The following is a 23,680-nucleotide window of genomic DNA, read 5'->3' as shown; positions in this document are numbered from 1 at the left end:
AGAGTGAAAGCAGAGCAGTGTAAGGCAAAAATCCATTGGCTTCTGATTCTGGCGTAATGTATAGGATGACACGACGGACACGAAGAGCCTCCTCATCTTCCCATCGAAGAGCCAATTGATAATTCTAACCCAACAGACGAGCCTGCCCTCACCTTGGGCCCATGTTTGAAAGCAAGGATGGAAGAATTGGCTCGTCCAGCTGCGAGAATGAAGGCCTGCTCTTATCAAAAAGCTTGCGCTGCCCCCCCCCCAGGCGCCTAGTGCCTGGCGCGTCTTTTGTTCATCGCTTCATCGTCCTACAGCCGCGCCGGCGGCCAGAAATGTCAGATGCCAGACTTCAGACGCTCAATCGCCAATCACTCGTCGACTGTCCAGAGCCCAGCGTCCAGACACACGATACACACGATAGTCCTCGACTCGAGCCGATTCCCTCGAGCAAAGATTGTGGCCGTGACTCCCAGTCTCTAGCCTGGCTCTGATCAGGGAAAGAGAGTCTCTCGGGTGGTGTTCAGACAGAGCTTAGACCTTAGTCTGGTCCCAAAACGAGTCTGTGAGCTTGGTTTGGCGGCCCTCTGCCAGCCCGTGCGGCCTGCAGGCTGTCGATACTATGCAGCGCGCCTTCGGGTCCAGAACCCTACAAAAGTTCGGCAGGAAGGGGTTGCCGAGTGCCTGCTGCTGCCCAGCTGGATGCTATTGCTTTGGCTCGCGAGACTTCAGCTTGACCCCAGTCCCCGAAAGACCCAAATTTCCTCGGGAACAAAAAGGTGGGGTAAGCAAATGATGACTGTTAGAGCACTGCGCCAGTGTCTCATTTGCCTTCCATGCGAGTGCCTACTGCGCCCTGATCTGCCTACCCCACCCGAGCTAACAAGAACGAGGGAGACTAGCCTCAATCTGTCCTTTCGTACGCCTGCCCGTGCGCTCAGCCCTGGCACTGCAGCGGTCACACTATGGGCAGTGGCAGTCTCCCCCGTCATCGCAGCCGTCTGATTCCAAATGTTCGCTTGGACGGCATATCTACAGAGGCACAACGAGGCAGATGGAAAGGATGAGGATCATTGATCCCCCCGGCAACCGGCACCCATTCTGATTGGAGAAAGTTGGAGTGGCTAGTCTTTCACGTTCTGGTTGGGCCCCGCTCTCGACTTTCCCACTTCCTCTTGGTCGTACCCTTTCACCTCCTTCACACTTGCTTTCCACCATCCATCCCTGCCCAGCAAACAGCCGACCGACGTCCAACCTCGTCCGCAAGCCTGTTCTCCGGCCGATTCGTGCCATTCTTCAGTACCGCCGCACCCCTGAGACGACCAGCGCCAAAGGAAGGATTCGCAACGCTGCACCCACCTCGCTCCTCATCCCCTCGCATCTATCCCCGCCCTGACAGGATCGTCGTCTCTGGTCGCCGCTCGAAAGTTTCGACCAGTTGCACAGCAACCCGACCCAGTTCACAGCGCAGATCACGGCACAGGGTCATAGGGTAAATTAACCGCTGCAAGCCGTAAGGAGCACCAGTCGCGATATCAGCTGGCCTCGGCCTGTTCCGTCCCTGACGCGCACACTCGCCCGCCATGTCAACCAAGAAAAACTTTGATGGCGAGGATGTCCTCGAGGGCCACATGGGTCAGTCACTCATCTTGCAGATCTTGCACCCAATTCCCTGTCCGAGACGAAAGGCACTGACCCCACACTTTGGCTACGCTTGTACCCCGCATTGCCCCTTTTGACTTCTCCTGGTTTCACTGTCCTGGTCTTGTGCAGGTAACCTGACGGCCGACCAGCAAGTCAAGATCCGCGAGTTCTATCACAAATTTTTTGAGCTATTCGATCGCAACAAGCACGTCTCGGAGGACCTCGACAAGCGCGGCGGCCCTAACGCGGCGAACAAGGGGGGCAAGGAAGTCCAGTCCAACGTCAAGGACAATAAGTCGGGCAAGGACATCCCCAAGGATGACAAGGCCAAGGAGGAGGCCAAGAAGGCAGAAGAGATGAAGGAGATGAATAAGTTCCTCGACACGTACGGCGGCCCGTACCTTCGTCGTGCATCGTGGGACTTTGCCAAAGTGCGTGCCGCCGCATACAATCACCCCACTTATCCCTTCTGGAGTGTCTAAACCCTAGAGGAATACCTCGCTGACTGTACTGCTTCCCTCCCATGCACCTAGGCCGACTTCATGGATGCAGCGGTTCTGCGCTTTTTGCGTGCGCGCAAGTGGGATGTGGATCGCGCCATGGCCATGCTCTGCGCCGCCCTGTGCTTCCGTCTGGAAGTCGATATTGAAGGCATGATCCTCAAGGGCGAAAACGGCATGAAGGACGTCCCCGGATTCCTCAACCAGTTCCGTAGAGGTATTTCGTACATTCGCGGCAACTCGGAAAAGCCTGGCGAGTACCCTATCTACTTTATTCGTGAGTATCCTAGCGCTGCTTTCTGTGTAGCGAATCATTGTGCTGTTCCCGCTCCCGATCGTTTGAGCTTCTACTAACGCTTTGTCCTTTGGATATTGGTCTTTTATTTGGTCGCGCGTCTTTGCAGACGTCGCACGCCACTTCACTAATGCACAGAAGCACGAGGCGCTCCAGCAGTTTGTCCTGCTCGCCATGGAGAACGCTCGGCAGCTCACCACGCCGCCATACGAGAAGGCTATCATTGTGTTCGATTTACAGGGGTTTGGACTGAAAAATATGTGAGTGCTCGATTTGGGAGCGATTTCTGCATCATTTGGCGCAGGTTTGAGCGAAAATGGACCGGACCTGACCAGCCTATGACCAATTTATGCAGGGACTGGCAATGCGTTCTCTTCCTCGTGCGCTGCCTGGAGGCGTACTATCCTGAGTCACTGCAGCGCATCTATGTCCACGGCGCACCATGGATCTTCCGCGGAATCTGGCAAGTTCTCCAGCCGATGCTCGACCCCGTCGTGCGCGACAAAATCAAGTTCAGCAGCAAGGCCAAGGATCTCGAGGAGTACATCCCTCCTTCCAAGCTGCGAGAAGGCATGGGTGGCACTATGGACTGGGACTGGGACTACACAGAGCCAGACCCGCATGAGAACGACCTGCAGAAGCGAACCGACATTAGCGACGAGATCAAGATGGAGTTGAGAGACTTGCAAAACAAATTCGAGCAGCTGACTAAGGAATGGATCGAAAAGACCGAGCACGACGACGATGACCCGGACCTGGCGTTCAAGCGCCTCGTGGTGCAAAAGCAGATCCGTCTCAAGCAGCTGCAGCTGAACCCATACGTCCGCGCCGTCAACGTGTACCAGCGCCAGGGAATCCTCACGGAGGATAACAGCCACGAGTGGGAGTACCCGCAGAAGGACGGAAAGAAGCCGCGGCAGCGCATCGGCGAGCGGCACAGCATCCCTGCACTCCTCAAATGGCTCAAGGACAATGGCCAGGACACAATGGAGGACTCGTACGGGCACAAGTACGGTGCGTGCGGCGTAGCGCGCTCGCACGACCTCATCCCGCCCTTTGCGCGCACCAAGGATGATAAGAACACGCCCCTCAGCTCTGCGCTTGCCAAGTCAGAAAAAATGCGCACCAACAGGAACGAGGAGCAGACCTCAGAAGGTGCGACTGGCGCTGCCTTTCGACATGAGCGTTCACACTCCGCACGCGCGCCGCCCAATGAGGAAAAGTCTCATCAGAAGTTTACCGAGACGCAGGAGGGGCCCCAGCGGCAAACTTACACCGGTGCCATCGTTGGCGCTGCCACGGGCGCAGCTGCCGCTGGCGCAACGTCTTACGCCAACGGCCGTGACAATGGCGAGCAGCATTTGCACCCGCAAAACGGCCACGATGGGGAGGAGTACGATGAAACCGAGGAGTACGAGGAGACTGAGGAATACGACGAGGACGAGGATACCAGCTACAACGACGAAGTCGGCTCGGACATCTCGGACGAGTCGATTACGCCGGAGACATCTGTCATTCCGAGCTACATTCCTGCCAAGCCGCCGAAGGCGGCGGATGTCAAGATCAGCGACAACGACTGCAGAGAGGACCTAGGGCACGTGCGCGAGGCCATGTCGCTCTTCCTCAACTCGCGCATGAAGGAGGCGGAGGAGGTTTGCCTGCAAGGTGCCGGCCACCGCATGTATAAGGCCGAGGGCATGGCATTGATCAACACGGTCAAGTCGATCATGACATTCGAGCCTGAGGACCTCGAGACGGCGATCCACTCGTGCAAGCACGCGATGAACGTCGCATCCGTCCTGCGCAAGAAAAAGGGCGCCGTCGGAAAGCTGCTCACAGGCAAGAAGAACAGCTTCAAAGACTTGTCGCTCGTCCAGCTGCACGCCGAGCTCGTCCTTGCCGAGTCGCAGCTGCTTAAATGTATCCTCGGCATCTTCTATGCTGGCGACGCCATTGCATTCATCAAGCAGGCCTTCAGCCTGCGCAGCGCCTACTTCCTCATGCGCGAGCTGTACAAGTTTGTTGAGTACGCCGACGCGGCCGCCGAGGAGGCCTCCATCTCAGGCAAGAAGTCGTCCCTCTTGCTCGACCAGGACTTCCGCTCCGGCGTCTACGTTGGCAACGGTCTCTGCTCGCTTATCCTCTCCATGCTGCCGCACAGGGCGCTAAAGATGATGGAGGGCTTCGGATTCGTCGGCGACAGGCGCTGGGCGCTCGAGTTGTTCGCGCGCGCTGGTGGCTGGTCCAAGAACAAGCCTCTGCCGTCCATCTCGGCTGATGAAGAGGGCGTGCGCAGGCCGCTGTGCGACATTGCCATTTGCCTCTACCACCTGATCATCTCGGCGTACATTCCCGTCACCGACGTCGACTTCGAGTTTGCCGACAAGGTGCTCTCGTGGGATCTCGACCGCTTCCCTCAGGGCATTTTCTTCCTCTACTTTTCCGCGCGCCTCTATGCCTCGCAGGCGCTGCCCGAGAAGGCGATTGAGTACTTCCGCAACGCGATCGAGTCACAGAGGGAGTACAAACAACTGCACCACCTCTGCTTCTGGGATCTCTCCCTCACGTACCTCTCTACGTGCGACTTTGCTCGCGCTTACGAGTGTTACGACGTCCTCTCTCGCGAGTCCAACTGGTCCAAGGCAATCTACCAGTACGCCAAGGCTGTCATGCTCTACGAGACCGGCATGGACGACCGCGCCAAGAGCGCGACGGTCATGCGCACTGTCCCCAAGCTGACAAAGAAGATCGCAGGCAAGCAGATCCCGTTTGAGAAGTTCGTCACGCTCAAGGCCAAAAAGTACGTCGAGCATAACAACAGGCTGCCTTTGCCCGGCATCGAGTTCTCGTACATCTGGCACTGCATGCAGCAGACGCCTGTCTTTCTCCTTGTAGAGAACACCTTGACGCGCATCGATGAGTTTATCGACGACCTGGAGAGGTACGCGGACCCCAAGGCGTACGGCACTGGCGAGTCGGAGTACTGGAGCGCCTACTGCCTGGCCTTCTTCCTGCGCGGTGTCGCACTCCGCTTTGTCGCCTATCCAAGCGAGCACACAGTCGTCCGCTCGCCTCCCGAGGATGCCGTCGGAAGTCACGACGAAGTGGTCCAGGACGCAGTCCAGTCGTTCCAGAAGGTCTTACAGCACGGCGGCCAGCTCGATGAAGTCGACCGCTACCTCGTCTACTTTGCCCACTACGAGCTCGGCAGGCTCAAAGACTGCATGGGTGACGAGGCGGGCGCAAGGAAAGAATTCAAGCTTGTCATGTCCGGCAAGCCGCTCGAGGCCAAGGGCAAGAGCACGCTCGCAGGCGGTGCTCAAGCTTCCTATCTGCTCAACAACATGTGTCAGATCCGGACGCATGCAGCGCTCGAGACTTTGCGCATCCAAAGGTGGGATTTTGCTGCTCGTCGAAAAAAATATAGCAGGCATCCTTCGCTGACCTTATCCGCCCTTTTCTACTATGCAGGGGTCCTTCCAAAGGCTCTTTCTTTAGTGACTCGGGCTCCCTTACCCACGGCTCTAGCATAGGAGGCTCCATCTCTTCTCGCTCCATCTCGAGAGGCAGTCGCAGCTCGATGACGCCAGCCTCCTCTGCCACTACCCGGTCGCGGGGAGAGTCGTTTGCCAGCTCCAAGCGCGCATCCTCTATCCGCGAAAACGGTCTACCACCCCGCGCTCGGGGTGCCGCCGATGCGTCCTGCTACTGAGTGCGGAGACGAAAAAATGCTTCAGGTGCCACTCAAGAACTGCTACCAGCAGCAGGAGCTCCCTTGCATCTCAACATTTCAAAGTATAAAATATCTCGCTTTGATGACCTATTTTCAAGATCTTAATTGGGGAAAATCTGTCTATGTCTCTAGCGCTTCGTCAGTGGAGTGGCTTCCCTTCCTCTCATATACATTTTATTCAAAATGATTTTCATGTAGTTACTCCGACAGTCATTCCATGCAGTTCCAGCTGACCGACTACAGTGCCATTGTGGCCGACTTTTCGATTAGGTACTCCGACAGACCCGCACCGATTCCTGCCTCTTTGCCAAAGCCAGATTGATCTAAGCCGCCAAAAGGGATCTCTGCACTGGTGGTGTTGCCCACGTTCAGCCCAACATTCCCTGCCTTGAGACTCTCGTAGCATCTCCACAGACGTGAGGCATCCTTTGTAAAGACATACGACGTCAGGCCCATGTCCGTGTCATTTGCCATTTGGATAGCCTGGGGAAGAGAAAGGAGCGGCTCAGTGACTGTATGTGCATTCTCAGCAGTGGTGGCGACGTACCTCTTCCTCAGCGTCGAAAAGTGTTAGGTTGATAATTGGTGCAAAGGACTCTTCCTGGAAGACGAGCATGTCCTTGGTGCATCCTAGGACCACCGTCGGCGTCACAAAGAACCCTTGTGTCGGCGTCTCGACGGCCGCTGTCAAGATCTGAGCGCCTTTTCTGCGTGCGTCTTCAATGTGCTTAATCGCCTTTTCCTTGCCACTTAGTGTCTCGAGTGGTCCCAAAGTCGTGGACGGATCTAGACCGTGACCGAGCTTGACCTGGCTCAACAACGCGAGGAGTCCTTGTGCGAACACGTCTGATATGCTGCGATGCACGAATACTCGCTGAGCTGCAATGCATGTCTGACCTGCGTGGCGCGTCTTGTTTGCCACGAGAGCTAAGTAGCACAGTTCATGATCCCATTTCTTCGAGCGGAAGATGATCAAATCCACGTCCATGTCAGTAGCTCACCTACACATGCCTTGTCCACATCTGCATCGTTGAAAACAAGGTAAGCACCCAGGCCACCCAGCTCGAGGGTGAGTTTTTTGAGGCTCAATGCGCACTGCCGCATCACGATTCGCCCTACCCGCGTCGATCCCGTGAAAGACACTTTCTTGATCCTGCGGTCAGAGCAGAGTAGCTCACCAATCGCCGGCGTAGTTTTGTTAGACGCCAAAATCACATTCACAATGCCATTGCCGAAGCCTGCCTGCTCTAGAAGGCGCGCGACTGCGAGCGTCGAAAGGGGTGCCTCTGGTGAGGGCTTTGCAACAACCGTACAGCCCGCAGCGAGCGCGGTCACTACCTTGCGGACAAAGAGCGCAACAGGAACTGGAAAGCATGCGTGGTCAGCGTTGTTTGCAGGGTGGTCTTTTGGTGTGTAGCTCACAGTTCCAAGGTGTCAAAAGTGCCACCTGTAGATTTGAGCCCTTCAGCAATGGTGATAACATGTATACATGAAGTGTGGCGACGCACCGGTCCAATTGGCTGCTTGATGGTAAAGAATCGGATGGCTGCATTGGCAGCGCCTTTGACCGTCTGGCCTTGCACCCTCTCCACTTCACCGATGTACCACCAGCTAAAGGTGAGCGCATACTCGACTTCGCCTTTTGCCTCGTCAAAAGGCTTGCCCGTCTCCCAAACGAGGAGTGTGGCAATGTCGTCGAGATTCTCACGAAGCAAGCGGTCGAAGTCGAGCAGCTTGCGCGCGCGCTCGCGAGCGGGGACCTGAGAGTACGTGGGGAAGGCGGCGTGTGCAGCGTTAATGGCAGCGTCCACATCCTTGAGGCTTGACGACTTGACTTTCACCCACGGTGAGGCGGTACCGGGGTCTGGAAAGCTGATTCAAGTTGGTCACTTGCAACTATGTGGCGCAGCTATGCATGGGAGAGCTCACCAATAACTTCAAAGAGGTCCTCGTCATTCGGTTCGGACCAGGCACCACCGATGAACTGGTGCGTGCCGAACAGGTCCGCATTGTTGAGCTGTGGCACAGATGAAGTCTGCATGTTGAATAATGCTGAAACGCTTGTTTAAAGGCCTGATCATTGGTGAATGCTGACTGGCTGCAATGTATGAACAACGTACAGCTGAATAGCTTGCTCTGGACTTCGCAGGCATCGAGTTTATGTGGCTCACCGATCAATTCGGAATCGCCGGATGTACGAGTTTGGCGGAAATTGCATATCACGCGTCTGATTCGAATTAACGCGGAAATGGTATTGCTAAAGATTAATACATACCTTCCCCTTGGACAGTATCGGCATTCTGGCCGAGTGGTCTAAGGCGTCAGACTTGAATTTTGCCGTTTACGGCGCGAGATCTGATGGGCTCTGCCCGCACAGGTTCGAACCCTGTGAATGTCGAATTTCTTTTTGCTTCTCTTCGGCTTGATCTTCGTACCTTTTTTCAATTCCCAAAGTGGCTCGCTGCATGACAGCGTGAGCGTAACAAACACGAGGCTTAATACGCCTGGTGAAAACATAATGCAACCAACAGTACGGCGCGGCGACGATGGTTGCACGTCTCATGCACAGCAGATGACGGCGTGATCTAGCAGAAGTGCGAAGCTCTGAACCCAATTGCATGTACTACATCATTTTATACACTCTCCCGACAATACACCTGGGCATGCTCGCAGAAGAGAGCACGCAGATTTCGAGGAAACCCCCGCTTGCTTGAATCCCTCCGAGTCCCGTCCAGTCTGTACTTGGGTCTGTTGCCATGTCTACCCATGCTCGTCCACGTGACAGGCCTCCTGTTGCACTTCCCATTTCGCAAGCTTCTTGACTTGGCAGCTCCAGGCTCTCATCGGCGGCTGGGCCGGCTGGTAGGTGCGCAGGCCTGCGCGGGAGCGCTATTAAAGTCGCCAATGGCAGCCGGCGGCCCCACAAGTTCTGATGACGACATGTTCATATGGTGTGTGTATCAGCAACAGAGCAGTGCGCCTTTGAATGTAGAGCAATGAACAGAGTTCGCCGAAAAAGCCGCAGTGGAAATGATGAGCGACTCATATTCGAACTCATATCGTAGATGCGTAAGAGCTTGGTCCTCCCCTGAAACGTGTTCTCATCGCCGCCCTGTAGTTTTGGTGGCAGACTTCCCTTGAAACGTGATAACGACAATCGAGACAGGTGTTTGGCCGGCATGAGTTTGTGCGTTGGCCACGGATCAATCCGCGACGAGCGCCGTCACGCCGGCTGCGGTCCCGCCTCTCATATGTGTGGTATATAGATCATGTTGGATGAACTCGCTGAGTGGGGCAACCGCCTGGCCCCGGACTCGGCCGGATTATACTCAGTCTCGGGCATCGCCCATCGGCACCCTGATGCATACACTGTATCCTCGCGTCCTTCCGCACTGACTAAGCTGGCTGGCAGGCAGGCAATAGTCAGTGGCAAATGCCAACACTCAAATGGGCACTGCGGGCGCCTTTGCCCTGTGCGCACTGCCTCAAGTTCATTTTTACACATGCAGCACCGGCACCGGCTGGGGTAGCCGCGAGCCCGCTGATCTTCTCCCTGGCAAACGAAGAACAAATCACTCAAAGCGACAAGCTGAGGACAAGAAGAAAATATCCAATGTGCCGTACATCAATGCCTAGCAGTGTTCAAAATACCCGATTTGTGTCTTTGTGTCATGCAGTGCTGGTCCCAAAACGGACCCTTCCAAAGCCCTGCCAAGATAATTGCACCGGCCTGAACGGCACCCTTTCTATCACCTTTGGTAATCCAGCACCTGAGCAGTCGAGCTATGCGGAGCGAGCACAGTGGGGGCTATCACATTGCCTCATCCAAAAGACAGCAGGTCGGGGTAGTGACGCAATGTGTTGCCGTGAATTATTTATTTTCGAAAAGCCTGCGGAAAGGCGCAGAGAATATGCCCGTGATGATTCAAGTTGAACCACCTTGACTGCAATCATTTTTAAATTAGTAAAGCTTTGAGGGGATGTGGTTCTGGGGTGCGCTGCCGAGTGCGAAAAGTGGACCACACCGTGCACACGGCCCGGGCGACACGGCACAGAAATTTATATATTACACAACCTCTCTACTCAGCAATCACCAGAAGCGTGAGTGTGAGAGGCTGGCACCCGTCCTCAACGGGTGTACACCATCAGCAACTTGGGCTCCTCGCTCTTGCCTCCCAGGCGTTTTACCACATCCTGGATGAAACCCGCTAGACTAGCTGAAAGCAGCATCTTATGCACCTCCTTGCAAGGACCAAGCGTGAGACGAAGCGTCGAGAACCTTGTAGGAGCAGGCAGGTAGGCTACGCTAGTCGCTTGCTGGCCTCTCATTGGGCTATCTTGGCCCCTCCCAAGCAAATCCTACTCCATTAAAAGGCAGCCAAGGACGACGTCATGGCTTCGCGCAGGGTGACAACTACGCTACTCGTCCTGCTCACGCTCCTCCTGGCGGGTACAGTCATCGTGCTTGGCTCGGTATGGGGCTACTTTCACGTCGACCGACAGGCGATGATCCACCCGGAGGAGCTGCTGCTCATCTCGAACCTCCGTGCAGATTTCGCGAAAACGGCATGGACATCTGCGAACGCAAATGGTCACGCAGACAGCTCAGGGAGACAGAAACAGGAGCAGGATGGACTGCTAGCGCCCTATTCGCCCATATCGAGCTGGCTGCCGAGCTGGCTCCTCAACTCTATCCCAGGCGACGCGGGGTCAGATTCTGAACCGTCTGCCCCGCATACACCCACATTAGCAGGCTCCTCGGCAGTGCAGGCCGCGGAGCCAGCAACAATAACTTCCGCACAGGAAAATGTCACATTAGCGGGCTTGGGCGACCCGTCTCTGTCCTTGCATGCCTACGGGTCAATCCCAGAAGGCGATTTTCATGCTGGCCAAAGCTTCAATTCCAAAGCCACACAGGGCCTGTCATCCATGCGGCTACCGCCTGGGCCAGATGAACAGATTCCTCGCCTTATTCATCAGACCTGGAAGTCAAGTGTTCTGCCGGAGCGATGGCAGGCGATTCGCGCCGAATGCAAAGACATGCACCCTGATTAGTGAGTTGTCTCCTGCTCGAAGACATATGTTTCCCAGGCATCATACTGAATGTGCACGACTCTCTCTAGCGACTATGTTCTGTGGACCGACGCAGACTCTCGGGCGTTTATCAAAAAGCACTACAACTGGTTCCTGGAAACCTTCGACTCGTATCCCTTTCCCATCCAAAGAGCCGACGTGATCCGCTACTTTGTCTTGTACCATTACGGAGGCGTGTACATGGATCTCGACATTGGCTGCCTTCGGCCGATGGACCCGCTTCTCGCGTTCGAATTGATCTTGCCCGAGACCATACCAGTTGGAGTATCGAACGATCTGATGATGTCGGTGCCGCAGCATCCATTCATGAAAAAGCTGATTCAGCAGTTGCCAGCCTTCAACCACGACTATATGCTGCCCTACCCAACAGTCATGTTCAGCACCGGTCCCATGTTCGTCAGTGCAAGCTACAGCATGTGGGCCGACGCAAACGGCATCGCGATGCCCTCTGCTTTGCGGAAACCGAAGCGTGGGCTGCGCGGTATCCGCATATTGGCCAAGTCGCTCTACGGGAAGAATCTGGATATGGAGATTGCCAAGCAGCAGGCGTTCTTCAAGCACTTTTACGGCTCGTCGTGGCATACGAACGATGCTGGGTTCATCATTCTGCTGCGAGACGTCGGCAAGTACCTCTTCCTCATCGGTGTCGGCGTCATCGTGTACGGCATAGTGCGCAAGGTTGGCTTAAGGCCCCGGGGTCGGCTCCGCGGGCTCCGCGCGGTCATCACCAAGACGCAGGTAAAATTCGCTGGCTCCTCGATCCGCAGCGGCAACAGCTCTCGCAGCCATAGTGTCAGCCCAACGCCTTTTAGCAGTTGGTCTCGCAACCACTCGCAGGATGGGTTATGGGGCCATTCGCCCAGCGCTTGCGCGGCCGTTAAGGAGAAGGAGATGCTCCAGCATCAGCTGTGGCTGCAGGGCACGAAAATAGGCGGCGAGCCGTTCCTGCTGCGTCCGCAGCCGCGGAAGGATCTCACCATCTTCCTCGGCAACAAAGGCAGCTCGGGCAACGGAGACGAGTTCGGCCTCAGCGGATCAGGGTCAGGGTCAGAAGTCTCGGCATACGAGTTCGACGATGAACAAGGTGCCGCGCAGTACTTGCTCCGGTTTGGCGATACGCTCGATGGGTCTTTTCAGCGACTGCGAAGAGCCATCTTCCACGGCGGCCGAACACCCTCACCAACGCAAAGTTTCCACCCTGATCCTGAGTCGAACCCCAGCCTCGCGACGGCCATAACTGCCAATGACGAGCACGAGCTGCAGGACTTCCCAGTATCCACCACATCGCCCGACCGGCGGCTGTTCCGATCGTTCTGGTGACGGCGCCAGGGGCTTTTCCGCTTTATAGACATCCCAGACTTTGTTCCATCCCCATTTGTACTAGTACACAAGCTGCAAAATCTTTGTCCGCGGGCCAGAGGTTCCACATACCCTCATCATTTGCATTCTGACAGCCGCTTCTGCTGAGATTGCCACAAGAGTACGGCGCGCATTGGAGAGTGCTACTCGACTCTACAGGCTATTTGATCTGTCTAGCCGCAAGCGCTGCATTGGGCGCACTTTCCGAGCTCGAGTCGTGCTCTGCGCTACCGCCGGCGACCGCTTCGCTCGGAAGGATGAGCAGGATGACGATCGGCAAAACGAACATCCAATACTTCCGCAGGAAACTTGTCTCGACTGGTGGAACTTCCGCCGTGCCGTCTTCGCGCACGGGCACCGGCTGCTGCAGTGGTGGGCTGAGCATTAGATAGTGAAATGCAAGCCGATGGGTCAGCTCGGGTTGCGTGTCGACTGTGGCCAAAGCATCGAGGTGGAGGAAAGGATGAGTCAGGCAGGCATACCACACTCACACTGGTGGCTTTTGGGGCGTAGAGATTCGCACGTGCAGACTATCCTCTGCTCGTTCCACTGCATACGTACCCGCCTCAGAAGCGAAAGGGCAGCCATTCGCATCGAGCATAAGATCAGGCACGGCGTACTTGATCGCGTATGGCTTGAGTGTTAGCGACTCGGCTTTGGATAAGAGCGGCGGCAACGTTGGTGATAGGTTCACTGTCAGTGCATGCGCTCGTGGTGTGCTCAACTGGCACTGAGAGAGCATTCATGAAGGTGCACCTGTCAGTATCTCGTGACGCTGGGGCTGTCGTAAGATGAAAAACTCACGAGTTTCGCTGCTGCAATGGGCCCTTCGCTGCCCGCGACCGGTTTCTTCGCTGCCGATGGTTCCCCTTCCACAAGTGTGACCTGATACCAGCTGAGGGTACCATCAGTGGATTCATTCTCCTTGATTAAAACGTCCCATTCCGACTGGCTGATGAGATTTTCGAGATGATGCACATAAGTCGGCGCAGCTTGCAACGCGGGTGCGGACTGGGGTTCATGCGCGTACCCGCGACTGAGACTGCTATCGCCCTTCGGCGCTGCTGACCTGTCGTAATGCTTGATTTCGAGCTTTGCACGAGGGAACCATGCTGAACCTTGCGCTTTGGGGCTCACCACTCGATGCAACAGCGTGTATATCGAGGAGCTTGGTGCTGGTGGATCCGCTTGGCTGGGTCCTTCTTGCTGGGCTCGTGTCAATTGCACGCCGAGCAGTGCCAGGCAGACGGTCTCAATCCTCATTTTGCTCTCCCTGGCCCAGGATTCCTTTCAGACCTTACGGTCAGCTTTGGGGTGTGGCTCAGGTATCAATTGAACGAACAGCAATACTGCATTTCATGAGGTCGACTATACGCATACGGCTCATAATACCTCAGGGCGTCGTGTACTAAGGGTTCCTTATTCCTTTTGTTGCAACTTCTCGATCGCGCCGTTCCGCTGCAAAAGCGATGCGTCTGACAGAGTCACGCGTCGGGCGTTGAGGGACGCCATCTCTATTGTCGACCACCATTGGAACTTGGGCTTCAACAAGATGCGTAGCTGAGGACGGGGACAGATCGAATGTGCAGGCCGAGACCACGTTTGCGTGGCAAAGCCCGCTGTTGCTTACCGTACCATCGTGGTGCAGCATGAAGCCCCACCGCCGGTTCTCGACTGGACGTAGACGAAGGGTACGTATCGTCGCCGCACTTGCTGCCGCCGTGTCTCTGGTCGTCAGCCCTATCCTTGCCGACCCAGCAACCTCGAACGGAGAGTCATTCACAGAGACCCTTACGCTTCGGCCGCTCGTCGATGGGCGCGTACACGCCTTTTTCGAGTTTCTCATCAAGTCGACCGCCACCCCCGCTTCCAGTGACGACACTGGAGGATGGGACGGTGCAAAGAGCACACCTAGCGATCATTTTCGGCTTCTCCCCCGCTCCCTGATCCAAATAGCTCGCGCTACGGGCGTTGAAGATCTTTCATTGTCGCTGCACCGCGGCACCTGGGACTATGAACGATGGGGAAGCCCGCTCTTTTGGGATGAGCGAAGCGCGAGCGTCCAAGGGGACGATGCAGTCGGCGCTGGTGCCGAAATTTGGGCGACCATCAGTGCTCCTGCAACGACCAAATCGAAAAAAAGGACATCAACTACGAATATGGGCATGGAAGGGATGGCGCAATACATTTCGCAGACCGCGGCGGCAGACCTAAGTCCTGTCCCGATCATCGACTCGGTCATGGCAAGATGGAGGACACTCACCGCGTCTTTAGCGGGCATATTCTGTGCCTCATTAGACGCAGCGGACGACAAAGTCGCCGTGAGACCTTTGCGTGATGGCGAAATTTATTCTGCAGACTGGACCACATCCTCGGGCGCCGCTACCGAACGCCTCTATGCCGCATTACCCTCGGAGAACATATGCACCGAGAACCTCGCTCCATTGCTGAAACTGCTGCCGTGCAAGTCCAGCGCCGGGCTTGCTCAATTGCTCAGTCCACATGCTGTCTTGAGCTCTGGCTTTCACGGTCTATATGTCCGTGTCTTCAAAAAGGGCAGTGGCTGGGAGGTCAAGCTGAATTTCCAAGCAGTCTTCAGCCCAATGATTGACCACGAACGGCGTGCGATTCTCAGGCGAGGTGAGAAAGTTACATCTTGTGAGCCAATTTGGCTCTCAGCTGACCTCTTTATTCTCCTCAGATTGGTCCATGATGACACTTTTTGGGCGTGAAGTCACGCGCTCGTGCCCGCTCGCCGACACCTCGACAGTGACTGTCATGCGGCCTCCGACGCTCAAAAGCGGTATTCAAGACAATATCGTGCTGAGTCCGCAACCCATGATGTGGGAACAGCTTCTACTCTCGGATGCCGACTTTTCGGCGGAGATGGACGCTCAAAAGGACGCTGCGGATGACATTGAGGACTCCGTCGAGGCCAAAAAACATCGCAGCAAGACGCGCTTCGCCACGATTTTCCAACGACAACAATCGGTCGCATACAACGCTAAGGAGCTCTGGCGGTATCCAGAAGCACATCTCAATGTTGGCCTCAGCTGGCCAGACGAGCAGGCATTCCGTTTTCGTGAGTCGTCCATATACGACATCTGCCTAGTGCATCGCTGATGTTTTCGACCAACCGCTTTCGACAGCTACGCTCGGGTCGCTGCCAGCACCGCCATCACTGACAGCATCGCGTTCATTGATCAGCTCGGGACAAGAAGCGGGCCAGGTCGTCTTGAGAATAAGCAATAAGGACATCCTGCATGAGCGTCGAGTGTTATATACCGAGTCGCTGCCATGGCTTTTGAAGCCATATATGCATACCATACGTATCGACGTACGCACTGACCAAGCGAGTTTGAAGGGGCACACACCTTCCGAGGACGAATCCCGAAGGGTCTACTTCCGAGACGAGCTCGAACCTCCCTTCCTACTCTCACTCGCACACCAACCTCCTGTGCCTCGCGAGCGAAGCTTTCTTCTTGAGGCGGAGCTGCGTATTCCACCGTCCAGTACACTCATTCTTACCTATGATGTTGCGAAGGCCTACCTTCGATACACCGAGCACCTTCCAGATGCGCACAGAGGATTCGACCTCCCCAGTGCCGTCATCACACCGCTGTTGGACAGCTCAAGTCGACAAGGTCTGGCGGTACTGCAGCAAGCACGCATTTACACGCAGCCCGCGCTGCTCGAAGTCGCCGTACCCGACTTCAGCATGCCGTACAATGTGATTATCATGACCTCAACGATCATCGCACTCTTCTTTGGCAGCGTCTTCAACAATCTTACCCGAAAGTATTCGGACATTTTCGTGAAATGAAGCACCATCATACTGTTCTGAGAGTAATCCTTACTGCCGGAAGGCCAATAATACAATCTGCCTTTGTCCTTTCGGGTATGTATGCCTGCACTGAAGTGAGAAGATGTTGGATTAGAACGAGAGTGATGCGTGGACTTGCGATGCAAGAACACACACGGACATGGCGGATCGTGAACGAGGCGCAAGGTGTACAACGAGAGACAGACCGAGTTGTTAGCGGTACATCACAAAAACCCGCTTTCCTGAAGCAGACGAGCAATTTTCTCGTCGTCTCGTTCTCTTGGCTCGAGCAACAGAGACTGTTGATACAGATCATTGTCGCTGCGGGTGTCCACCAGGTTGTCATTGATGAACTTCTGAATGCCTGGCACTGTCGTCAAATTGAATCTACGCGGGGGAAGGGAGAGGGGAAGATCAGAACATGAAACACACGTGCAGACCATGAGCCCACCTACGGAGTGCTCTGGTAGATCATGATCTCCTTGACGACCTCTGCAGTCTTCTGACGCTTGCCAAAGTTGATGAGCCGCTCATCCGTCTTGAGCCGATCAGGATTACCGTCCTCAATGAATGTCAAGTCGGTTAGGTACACGCCTGTGTAAAGTACAGAGTCAGCACGGCGGCTTTCCATTTGATTATCCGACACTCACCGAGGAAAGGAACACAAGGTGGGTTGAGTTTGTGGATCATCTCCCGATAGTCGGCAAAGTTTTTGCTCGACTGCATGACCTTGTTCAGAGATTCAAGAACTGTGACGTGCTTTTGATTCACCTGATCCCACGTTCGGCGCAGACGATAGACTGGCGCAGAATTGAGACCAGAAACGATCGCTGTCATTGTTGAAAAGTTCTGTAGTGCTCGACATCGGTCTGCGATGGCAATGAACTGCCTAACCCATAGTGCTCTCTTCTTTAGGTCTTCTTGCATCAAGATGGCCTCAGCGACCCAGCCGGTAATCTGTCCGATGGCAAGAGAGTCAGCGGCACGTCTGATCCGGTTCATGTCCAAGGCGTACCCTGTTGCTGGTGTTGATGGTGTCTTTGATGCCCGGTGCTAGCTTGTCTGCATCCTTCTTGGACCAACTCTTGTCCAAACACTCAAAAGGTTTGATGCGACAAAATAAGGTGCTGTCGAGGAGTGTGAGCTGACGCGCCATCTCCAGGGGATCTATGTCTAAAAACTTGATCTTTCGCAAGTTCTTTGGTAGCACCGGCGGTGGTGCTGAATTTGGCATGACCATCTTCCGCACCTGCATCTCCCCATCACCTCGCCTCCTCTCGATCAGTCGCACGAGTTGCTTAGACGCGAGCGCCATCGACGGCGTTGCTGCCATCTCGTTCTCGGCAAACCTTCGAATGCGTTCAAGGTACTTCTCGTCCTCTCCTTCGTAGAGATACGTCTCAAGCCAAGACTTGAGGACGTTGAACACTCGAAGCTGAATAGGTTGCTGCTTCTTTTCAACCCACATCTCCTGCTCCAGCGCCGAGAGGCTTGAAGGTATGGCAATGCGAAAGCGAGCGAATAGTAGGTCGAGGAGCTCGTGCGTTGTGGTGAACGAGCGATAGGTCAGCAGAAAGGTATTGTTGAAGTTGGCATCTAACAGGGCAAGCGATCAGGTACAGTCCCACTTCTCGAGAAGATTGCTCTCGCTCACCGAAATTCTTGTGCATGGTCAAACGCTCCATCAAAGCACCTAACGTGGCACCCTTGACTTGACCATCGCTGTTCATGACAATATCATCGGGCGAGTAGTCGACTTCGAGGAACCAGGGATCCGCCTCGACGCGTTTTGCCGTAGCCGTCGCTTCGAGTTCCTTGGAGCTGGGCTCGTCGCCAAAGAATTTCTTAATCTTGTCAGATAGTGGCGACTTGAAGTCCCCGTCCTTGTCGAGGCCCTGCGAATCTTTTCGTCGATTCGCCAATGCTGACGCAGCTGTCGAGGATGAACGGCCTCGGTTGGCAAGGCTAGGTCGTGAAGCCAAATATCGATTGTCACCGGGTGATTTGTCGGGCCCAGCAACCCCAGGCCCGGAGTAGAGCACGCCGCCGCGTCCATCATCTCCAGCTGCCCCGTCATCGACTGAGGCTTCTGTGAGTTGCTCGGTGGACGCTGCGGCTGAGAGAGCGGGCGCTGGAAGATCAACGACGCCGTACACCTTGGCTCTCGCCCCAATCTTTGCATGCCCGCATGACTGCTGCTCAGTAGCAACTTGCAGCAGCTGCTGAAGTAGATCCTGCACATCGCCGCTTGACAGCAAGAGCGCATCGACGCGATTGAGGATGCCCTGTGCAGTCTCTTGCTCGATTGTTGCTTTGAAGGTTGAGGAGACAGCGTCCTGTGCATCCACTAGAATCTCAGACGCGGCGTCGAACAGATCTTGCTTGGCCTGTGCAAACTCTTGCGCGAGAGTTCTTGCTTTGAGGACCAGATTGTCAGAGAGATCTGATGGATCGAGGCCTGTCTTGCCAGGTCCGTCAAAGTCGAGCGTGCTCGCGAGATCGATATCTTCCAGCAGACCGAGGTAGGTACCTACGCGCTGAAGCACCACTTCGGCCTGCCCGAGCAAATCGCTCGAAAGCGGCGGCGAGTCAATGCGATTGTCAGCCAAGCTCTGCTCATGATTGAGAGGCTTCGGCGTCTCGGATCGTTCCGGTGTGGATGCAGTCAGTGAGCCTGTGCGCAGGAGATTTCGAAGGCCGAGAAATTGGAGGCGCAAGTCATCGTGCTGGGGCTGCAGCACTTCGGCAACATTGCGCGGCGAGAGTTGCTGGTTCGGCCGTCGACGAAGCGCTGTCCGACCCGATTGAAGCAGCGACCTTGTTTCGGGTGTGAGATCGAAAGGATTGGTGAAGTGCCCTATTGCATCCGCTCGCAGCGCTGCTGTCTCCCTTGCCGAAGGCAGTACAAAACCGCTTCCTCGCCACGATGCGGCTGATCCGCCGCTCAAAGATTCGGGACCCACGCCGGCTGCGCCTTCCCCGCTCTTGAGGATCCCATCAAGCCGTCGTGGCCAGTTCAGGCTCGACCCAGTTTGCGCGGCCGCGCCTCTGTGCTTGTCCAGTTCTGCAGAGAGTGTGCTTGCAGCTCGCAGCAGATCCGTTGCGTCTTCTCTCACGCGCTGCCTCCGCTGCTCCATCCTGTACACCAAGATCTGCGCCGACTCAAGGTCGACAGGGGTGTGCGCCGCGTCAAGTTTGTTGAACTCGATGAGGGTTCGCGAAGAGAGAATCAGCTTGGAGAGCGACTGGATCACCTTTCGACTGGTTCCCTTGAGCGAAGGCTGGATGAGCTTCGGAGACTGCGTCTTGGTATCAGCGCTGTTGTTTAGCGCGGAGATCTGGGGGCCGACAATGTACTGCGCCAACGCGAGGTCTGGGGCTGGGAAACAATGCGCATAGGTGGTATTGCTAATGTCATAATCGGTAACGTTCTCCAGATCTTCAGGCGTCAAGGCCATGCCGCCAGCCGAGTACAGTAGCGCTCGGACAGACTGCAACGTAGAAGCGACGGCGCTGGACAGTTCCGCGCCGACAAGGTCGCCTTCTGTCTTGGACCGAGTGCCGAATTCGGAGATTATGGACATGACCTTGCTCATGCTTTCCGCCATCGACTCCTGCAGCCCGGCAAGCAGTACGACGAGGTTCTCCCGCGGCTGGAGCGCGTATTGCAAACTCGCAGCCTGCTCCGCCTCCTTGAGCAGAGCCGGCGGCGCATCCAGCAGGGCCTTGGGCTCGGCAAGCCGCTTGCCGGCGCTTCCGATAGCAGCGTATGGCGCAGCGGCCATCCCACTGCGCGCGCCCTGCGCGGCCAAAAGCTTGTGCGGCGACTTACCTGGTGCACGCAAATTGTGCAGGAGCGAATCCGCGTCCGAATCGTCTGATTCGAACGACCCCAGCGTGATGGCGCTCGGACGGCGGATGGAATCGCGGAAACTTGCCGTCGTCGCATCAAACTTTTTCGCGTCCGAGCCTGTAGCAGAAGCAGACGGCAAGTCCCATCGGGTTTCTTTTGTATCGATGTTGTAGTAGAAGAACGTCTGCTCGTCATCTGTGAGGCGAACGAGCCAGGGATATTTGATGTCACCTGCATCTGCTGGCAAGTAGTCGATAGCATTGCCGGGCGGGACATCCAGCATTGAGGGAAGCGTGCCCGTTGTGGAACTGGTCGCCTTGCTGCCAATGCTGATCAGCCCAGAAGAGAGCTTGGACGTGTTTGATTCGGTTGTGTTGGAGCGAGATTGACGAGTGCAGAGAGAATCGGGCGGATGCGTGAGATTTGGCGAGGCGTGTCGATCATCGTCTGGCAAACGCCGCGTCACCTTGAGCGGCCGTACGAGCGAGGCGGACAGCCCGGCTGCCGAGGGTGGAGAGGCGACCGCGGAGGTACCAGCCGCCGTCCAGGCTCCATCTTCGTCGCTGCTGGAGACGTGCGTGTTGGGCGTGCCGTACTCTTCCACGGGTTGATCGCGAGAAGTTGCCTATCCCGGCGGAGGTCGAAAAGAGTCAGCAACTACATTCTGTCACGAAGGTCGAATTGTCTCAACAGCCTTAACCCACCCCTGGCATGCCAAGTCGCGTTCCCAAGTCTGTCGCCGCTCTGGGCCGATGTTGCACCGAAGACGCACGACTGTTCAATGCTTCCTGTGATATCGACTGGCGCCTGGACTCGCCATTGCGCGCGTTCCCACGCTTGCTGAGCGAGCCGTTGCGGCTCTGCACACGGCTCCTTTCGCCCGCACTGAGCCGATCTTCGATCGTCGTCGTGCTGGAGCTGTCCTGCTCTCCTTCGCTGCTACCCGCGCCATTGGCGTCGTCGCCACTTCCACCGCCACCGCGGCCGTTCTCTCGCCGCGTCCTGCTGCCGTTGCGGCTGCGCCTGCCGGAGTGGTGCTTGCCCGAGGACATGGCAGCTTCCGCCAGCTCCTCGAACGCGTCCCCGTGCCCGGACGAAGAGAGGCCTTCCCCAGACATGAGGGCGCGCAGAGTATCGAGGTCGCGTCCGAGGCCGAGACCATCAAAACCGGACGTGCTGATCGCGCTAAGCGAGCTGTAGTCGAGCGTGCCGCTAGACCCTCCGCTGCCCTGATGGTTCAGCATGTTGGCCTCCGACGATGCCGATAGTGAAGAGGAAGTTGCAGTTGAAGCGCTAGCAGACTTGGCAGTGCCTTGCGCCTCTGCGCTCTTCTGCATCAGGTGCTGAGCGCGCGCACGAAGCTCCCGCTCTGCCTCTTCGTCGCTAATGATCTCAACATAATTGCTGGGGAACCAGCCCCGGACATCGTTCCCAAGCAGGCCGTCCCACCATCCGCTCTCGAGCTGCGTCAGAACTTCGATCAGAGCGCCCTTGCGAAAGGAGAGCGATGACGAGTCTTCGGATGAAAAGTCGTACAGAGCGCGCACGAAGAAGGAGACGCTCTCCTCGCCATCGACGTCCATCCTGCTGACGTCTTCGCTGCCGGCGCCGCTGTATTCATTCGCGTCTGTTATGACTGTCATCCCTCTGCGTCCCATGCGCGAGCTATCAAATGCGCGCTAGTAGTTCGTATCGCAAGGCCGGTTGTGCTCGCTGCTGCTCGGTGTGCTGTGGTAAGTCCATTAGCAAGCCACAAGCCACCGCGTTACGTGTATGCGGTGGATGCAGGAGTGATTGCCTGTGCCTTGGTCAGTCCATTAGATCCAGAGGGAAGATGCGCGTCCGCAAGAAGTTGTTTTCCGACTTTCGAAAGAAGCCCCAACGCCGTTTTGTTTCACTTAGCGTTGGTTGCTCTGGGCATCATGTGAATCTTTTCCCCTCCAAATGTGCACGCGTTTGCTGTCCGCTGCGCTTCTCCTTGTGTTCGTTTGTGGCGAATATCCTTATTTGGCGCCTGGTCTGGTCAACGCTGCTCGTCGACGAACGCGAGGGATGTGAAGACCGGTCAAGTAAGCCATGTAAGGGGGTAGGACGATCACCTGCTCGTCAGGCGGCGGTTCACGAGATTCCGTGGTCCTGTCCGGACTTCAGGACCAGCGAGTGCTTCCTACGCAGTGATCCAAAAGCCTGTCCTGTGATGGTCCGTCTGCAGGACCGTTTGAGAGGAGACCGTGAGTGGGATGTGTCGTTCCATATGACAAAAGGGTGGATGACTGAAAGACTTGATCGCAACCTCGCGGCTGGTGATTGGTTTCGGTTCACAAACCCCAATCTCTCACCAGCGGCGGCTGCCACTTTTTGTTCTGCCCACCAACCACGTCCTCAATTGTCAATCTCGACTCGATCCTTCCAAGGCCTTTCATCCTCACATCTCCACCCTCTCGGGCACGTGCATGTATGTGATACAAGCCTTTCATCACAATCCAATATACAAGGGTAGCTAGACACACCGAGCGCGCAGACGCCGTGCGCCGCAGCGTAGGTTGATTACCCAAGGACTCGTGGGCGACCATCAAGGTCCAAGACCTGAATCAAATGGACGCGCACTCAATGTATAGACAAGCCTGGTGCACCCATAGCCTCGAACAGCAGACAGGCAATTGAATTGCAGACCGCGGACAGCGGCTACCTCACGCTCCATTGCTCCTACACCCTCGCACTCATCCTAGTAGATCTTGTCAGCCGGAGGAAAGGTTGGAGGCGTCACTGGAAGGCTGGTCTATGTTGGCTTTTGTTACCTGTGTACATACTCTCCGCGTGTGCGCCAAACTGGAGGAAAAAAAGAATTGCGGCGCGCCTTTGAACCAGCCGCGCCACACGTAGCAGTGCGCGGCTGGTTGCCCAGTGCCCTCCCCCTTTTGAGTGAGACTCTCCTCACTACGTAGAATTCTTGTGAGACATCCTTGTTATGCTCTCGAAACGGTGACAAAGGAAAGATTAACCAATTTGCACCCTCTCCAACAGGCTCCAACATTCATATAGCCCTTCTACGGATACTCCCATCTATCGAGCTGTCTGCATGACTGTGAGGAGTAGTTTGAGCCGTAAATTGTGAGATGTCCATTCGCGTGGTCGGGCTGGTACGCAGCAATCAGTCACGTGCAGACTACTTGCGCCAACAGCTGTCTGATCAGGCTTGTCATACTGGTATCTGGATTGTGTTCAAACACACACACGCCCACATCTTCGTGAAACCGTCCGATACGATCGGAACAAGGGGCGTGTTACATTTGTGGCGGTGTCCGCATTTCCTTCTTGGCATCTCCATGCTCGTTTCGCAATATTCGGGCCATGATCACCGCCCTCTTCACATATTCACAAGAGTTCTCCAGTC

General features: G+C 55.9%; 8 protein-coding genes and 1 non-coding gene across 9 annotated transcripts; 4 read left to right on the top strand and 5 right to left on the bottom strand.

Annotated features, from left to right (window-relative positions):
- Positions 1 to 929: 929 nt before the first annotated feature.
- On the bottom strand, positions 930 to 1,423 carry K437DRAFT_107419 (uncharacterized protein). Its single transcript, XM_013388092.1, has one exon. It carries the CDS (start codon positions 1,276 to 1,278, stop codon positions 1,018 to 1,020), a length of 261 nt encoding a protein of 86 aa, XP_013243546.1. The 5' UTR covers positions 1,279 to 1,423; the 3' UTR covers positions 930 to 1,017.
- Positions 1,424 to 6,265, top strand: K437DRAFT_107420 (uncharacterized protein). Its single transcript, XM_013388091.1, has 6 exons — positions 1,424 to 1,620; positions 1,759 to 2,060; positions 2,163 to 2,406; positions 2,534 to 2,684; positions 2,780 to 5,818; positions 5,896 to 6,265. Exons 1-6 carry the CDS (start codon positions 1,569 to 1,571, stop codon positions 6,134 to 6,136), a joined length of 4,029 nt encoding a protein of 1,342 aa, XP_013243545.1. The 5' UTR covers positions 1,424 to 1,568; the 3' UTR covers positions 6,137 to 6,265.
- On the bottom strand, positions 6,248 to 8,262 carry K437DRAFT_256178 (aldehyde dehydrogenase). The gene is made up of 6 exons (XM_013388090.1): positions 8,087 to 8,262; positions 7,666 to 8,021; positions 7,580 to 7,604; positions 7,159 to 7,521; positions 6,705 to 7,084; positions 6,248 to 6,640 (listed from the first exon to the last, which is right to left on the bottom strand). The coding sequence occupies exons 1-6, from the start codon at positions 8,196 to 8,198 to the stop codon at positions 6,395 to 6,397; spliced, it is 1,482 nt and encodes a 493-aa protein (XP_013243544.1). The 5' UTR covers positions 8,199 to 8,262; the 3' UTR covers positions 6,248 to 6,394.
- Positions 8,263 to 8,451: 189 nt separating this feature from the next.
- Positions 8,452 to 8,555, top strand: K437DRAFT_t28. The gene has a single exon. It is a non-coding gene; the product is annotated as a tRNA-Ser (tRNA).
- A 1,715-nt stretch (positions 8,556 to 10,270) lies between these two features.
- Positions 10,271 to 12,678, top strand: K437DRAFT_235193 (glycosyltransferase family 32 protein). The gene is made up of 2 exons (XM_013388089.1): positions 10,271 to 11,211; positions 11,281 to 12,678. Exons 1-2 carry the CDS (start codon positions 10,550 to 10,552, stop codon positions 12,569 to 12,571), a joined length of 1,953 nt encoding a protein of 650 aa, XP_013243543.1. The 5' UTR covers positions 10,271 to 10,549; the 3' UTR covers positions 12,572 to 12,678.
- Positions 12,672 to 13,047, bottom strand: K437DRAFT_107342 (uncharacterized protein). The gene has a single exon (XM_013388088.1). It carries the CDS (start codon positions 12,993 to 12,995, stop codon positions 12,771 to 12,773), a length of 225 nt encoding a protein of 74 aa, XP_013243542.1. The 5' UTR covers positions 12,996 to 13,047; the 3' UTR covers positions 12,672 to 12,770.
- Positions 13,048 to 14,131, bottom strand: K437DRAFT_107400 (uncharacterized protein). Its single transcript, XM_013388087.1, has 2 exons — positions 13,415 to 14,131; positions 13,048 to 13,340 (listed from the first exon to the last, which is right to left on the bottom strand). The coding sequence occupies exons 1-2, from the start codon at positions 13,871 to 13,873 to the stop codon at positions 13,098 to 13,100; spliced, it is 702 nt and encodes a 233-aa protein (XP_013243541.1). The 5' UTR covers positions 13,874 to 14,131; the 3' UTR covers positions 13,048 to 13,097.
- Positions 14,132 to 14,147: 16 nt separating this feature from the next.
- K437DRAFT_273907 (Gpi16 subunit, GPI transamidase component) lies at positions 14,148 to 16,513 on the top strand. Its single transcript, XM_013388086.1, has 3 exons — positions 14,148 to 15,250; positions 15,312 to 15,692; positions 15,760 to 16,513. The coding sequence occupies exons 1-3, from the start codon at positions 14,260 to 14,262 to the stop codon at positions 16,431 to 16,433; spliced, it is 2,046 nt and encodes a 681-aa protein (XP_013243540.1). The 5' UTR covers positions 14,148 to 14,259; the 3' UTR covers positions 16,434 to 16,513.
- A 32-nt stretch (positions 16,514 to 16,545) lies between these two features.
- On the bottom strand, positions 16,546 to 22,274 carry K437DRAFT_107336 (uncharacterized protein). Its single transcript, XM_013388085.1, has 6 exons — positions 20,991 to 22,274; positions 18,088 to 20,911; positions 17,449 to 18,029; positions 17,084 to 17,390; positions 16,889 to 17,027; positions 16,546 to 16,820 (listed from the first exon to the last, which is right to left on the bottom strand). Exons 1-6 carry the CDS (start codon positions 21,942 to 21,944, stop codon positions 16,658 to 16,660), a joined length of 4,968 nt encoding a protein of 1,655 aa, XP_013243539.1. The 5' UTR covers positions 21,945 to 22,274; the 3' UTR covers positions 16,546 to 16,657.
- Positions 22,275 to 23,680: the final 1,406 nt, after the last annotated feature.

The sequence above is a fragment of the Tilletiaria anomala genome, assembly GCF_000711695.1.
Source record: "Tilletiaria anomala UBC 951 chromosome Unknown K437scaffold_35, whole genome shotgun sequence".
Taxonomy (NCBI): domain Eukaryota; kingdom Fungi; phylum Basidiomycota; class Exobasidiomycetes; order Georgefischeriales; family Tilletiariaceae; genus Tilletiaria; species Tilletiaria anomala.
This window is presented reverse-complemented; position numbering and strand designations above follow the sequence as displayed.

What these genes read in the sequence shown, in the direction of transcription:
- K437DRAFT_107419 (XM_013388092.1), bottom strand. Translation starts at nt 1,278, where the DNA reads ATGGCACGAATCGGCCGGAGAACAGGCTTGCGGACGAGGTTGGACGTC.
- K437DRAFT_107420 (XM_013388091.1), top strand. Translation starts at nt 1,569, where the DNA reads ATGTCAACCAAGAAAAACTTTGATGGCGAGGATGTCCTCGAGGGCCAC. An exon ending in GGGTTTGGACTGAAAAATAT is followed by an intron (nt 2,685 to 2,779) that starts GTGAGTGCTCGA and finishes CAATTTATGCAG; the next exon opens with GGACTGGCAATGCGTTCTCT. An exon ending in GAGACTTTGCGCATCCAAAG is followed by an intron (nt 5,819 to 5,895) that starts GTGGGATTTTGC and finishes TCTACTATGCAG; the next exon opens with GGGTCCTTCCAAAGGCTCTT.
- K437DRAFT_256178 (XM_013388090.1), bottom strand. Translation starts at nt 8,198, where the DNA reads ATGCAGACTTCATCTGTGCCACAGCTCAACAATGCGGACCTGTTCGGC. An exon ending in GGACCTCTTTGAAGTTATTG is followed by an intron (nt 8,022 to 8,086) that starts GTGAGCTCTCCC and finishes TCAGCTTTCCAG; the next exon opens with ACCCCGGTACCGCCTCACCG. An exon ending in TGTGGACAAGGCATGTGTAG is followed by an intron (nt 7,085 to 7,158) that starts GTGAGCTACTGA and finishes TGTGCTACTTAG; the next exon opens with CTCTCGTGGCAAACAAGACG.
- K437DRAFT_235193 (XM_013388089.1), top strand. Translation starts at nt 10,550, where the DNA reads ATGGCTTCGCGCAGGGTGACAACTACGCTACTCGTCCTGCTCACGCTC. An exon ending in AAAGACATGCACCCTGATTA is followed by an intron (nt 11,212 to 11,280) that starts GTGAGTTGTCTC and finishes GACTCTCTCTAG; the next exon opens with CGACTATGTTCTGTGGACCG.
- K437DRAFT_107342 (XM_013388088.1), bottom strand. Translation starts at nt 12,995, where the DNA reads ATGCTCAGCCCACCACTGCAGCAGCCGGTGCCCGTGCGCGAAGACGGC.
- K437DRAFT_107400 (XM_013388087.1), bottom strand. Translation starts at nt 13,873, where the DNA reads ATGAGGATTGAGACCGTCTGCCTGGCACTGCTCGGCGTGCAATTGACA. An exon ending in CCATTGCAGCAGCGAAACTC is followed by an intron (nt 13,341 to 13,414) that starts GTGAGTTTTTCA and finishes ATGCTCTCTCAG; the next exon opens with TGCCAGTTGAGCACACCACG.
- K437DRAFT_273907 (XM_013388086.1), top strand. Translation starts at nt 14,260, where the DNA reads ATGAAGCCCCACCGCCGGTTCTCGACTGGACGTAGACGAAGGGTACGT. An exon ending in GCGTGCGATTCTCAGGCGAG is followed by an intron (nt 15,251 to 15,311) that starts GTGAGAAAGTTA and finishes TATTCTCCTCAG; the next exon opens with ATTGGTCCATGATGACACTT. An exon ending in CGAGCAGGCATTCCGTTTTC is followed by an intron (nt 15,693 to 15,759) that starts GTGAGTCGTCCA and finishes CGCTTTCGACAG; the next exon opens with CTACGCTCGGGTCGCTGCCA.
- K437DRAFT_107336 (XM_013388085.1), bottom strand. Translation starts at nt 21,944, where the DNA reads ATGGGACGCAGAGGGATGACAGTCATAACAGACGCGAATGAATACAGC. An exon ending in CGCGACTTGGCATGCCAGGG is followed by an intron (nt 20,912 to 20,990) that starts GTGGGTTAAGGC and finishes CCGCCGGGATAG; the next exon opens with GCAACTTCTCGCGATCAACC. An exon ending in ACCTTGTGTTCCTTTCCTCG is followed by an intron (nt 17,028 to 17,083) that starts GTGAGTGTCGGA and finishes TACTTTACACAG; the next exon opens with GCGTGTACCTAACCGACTTG.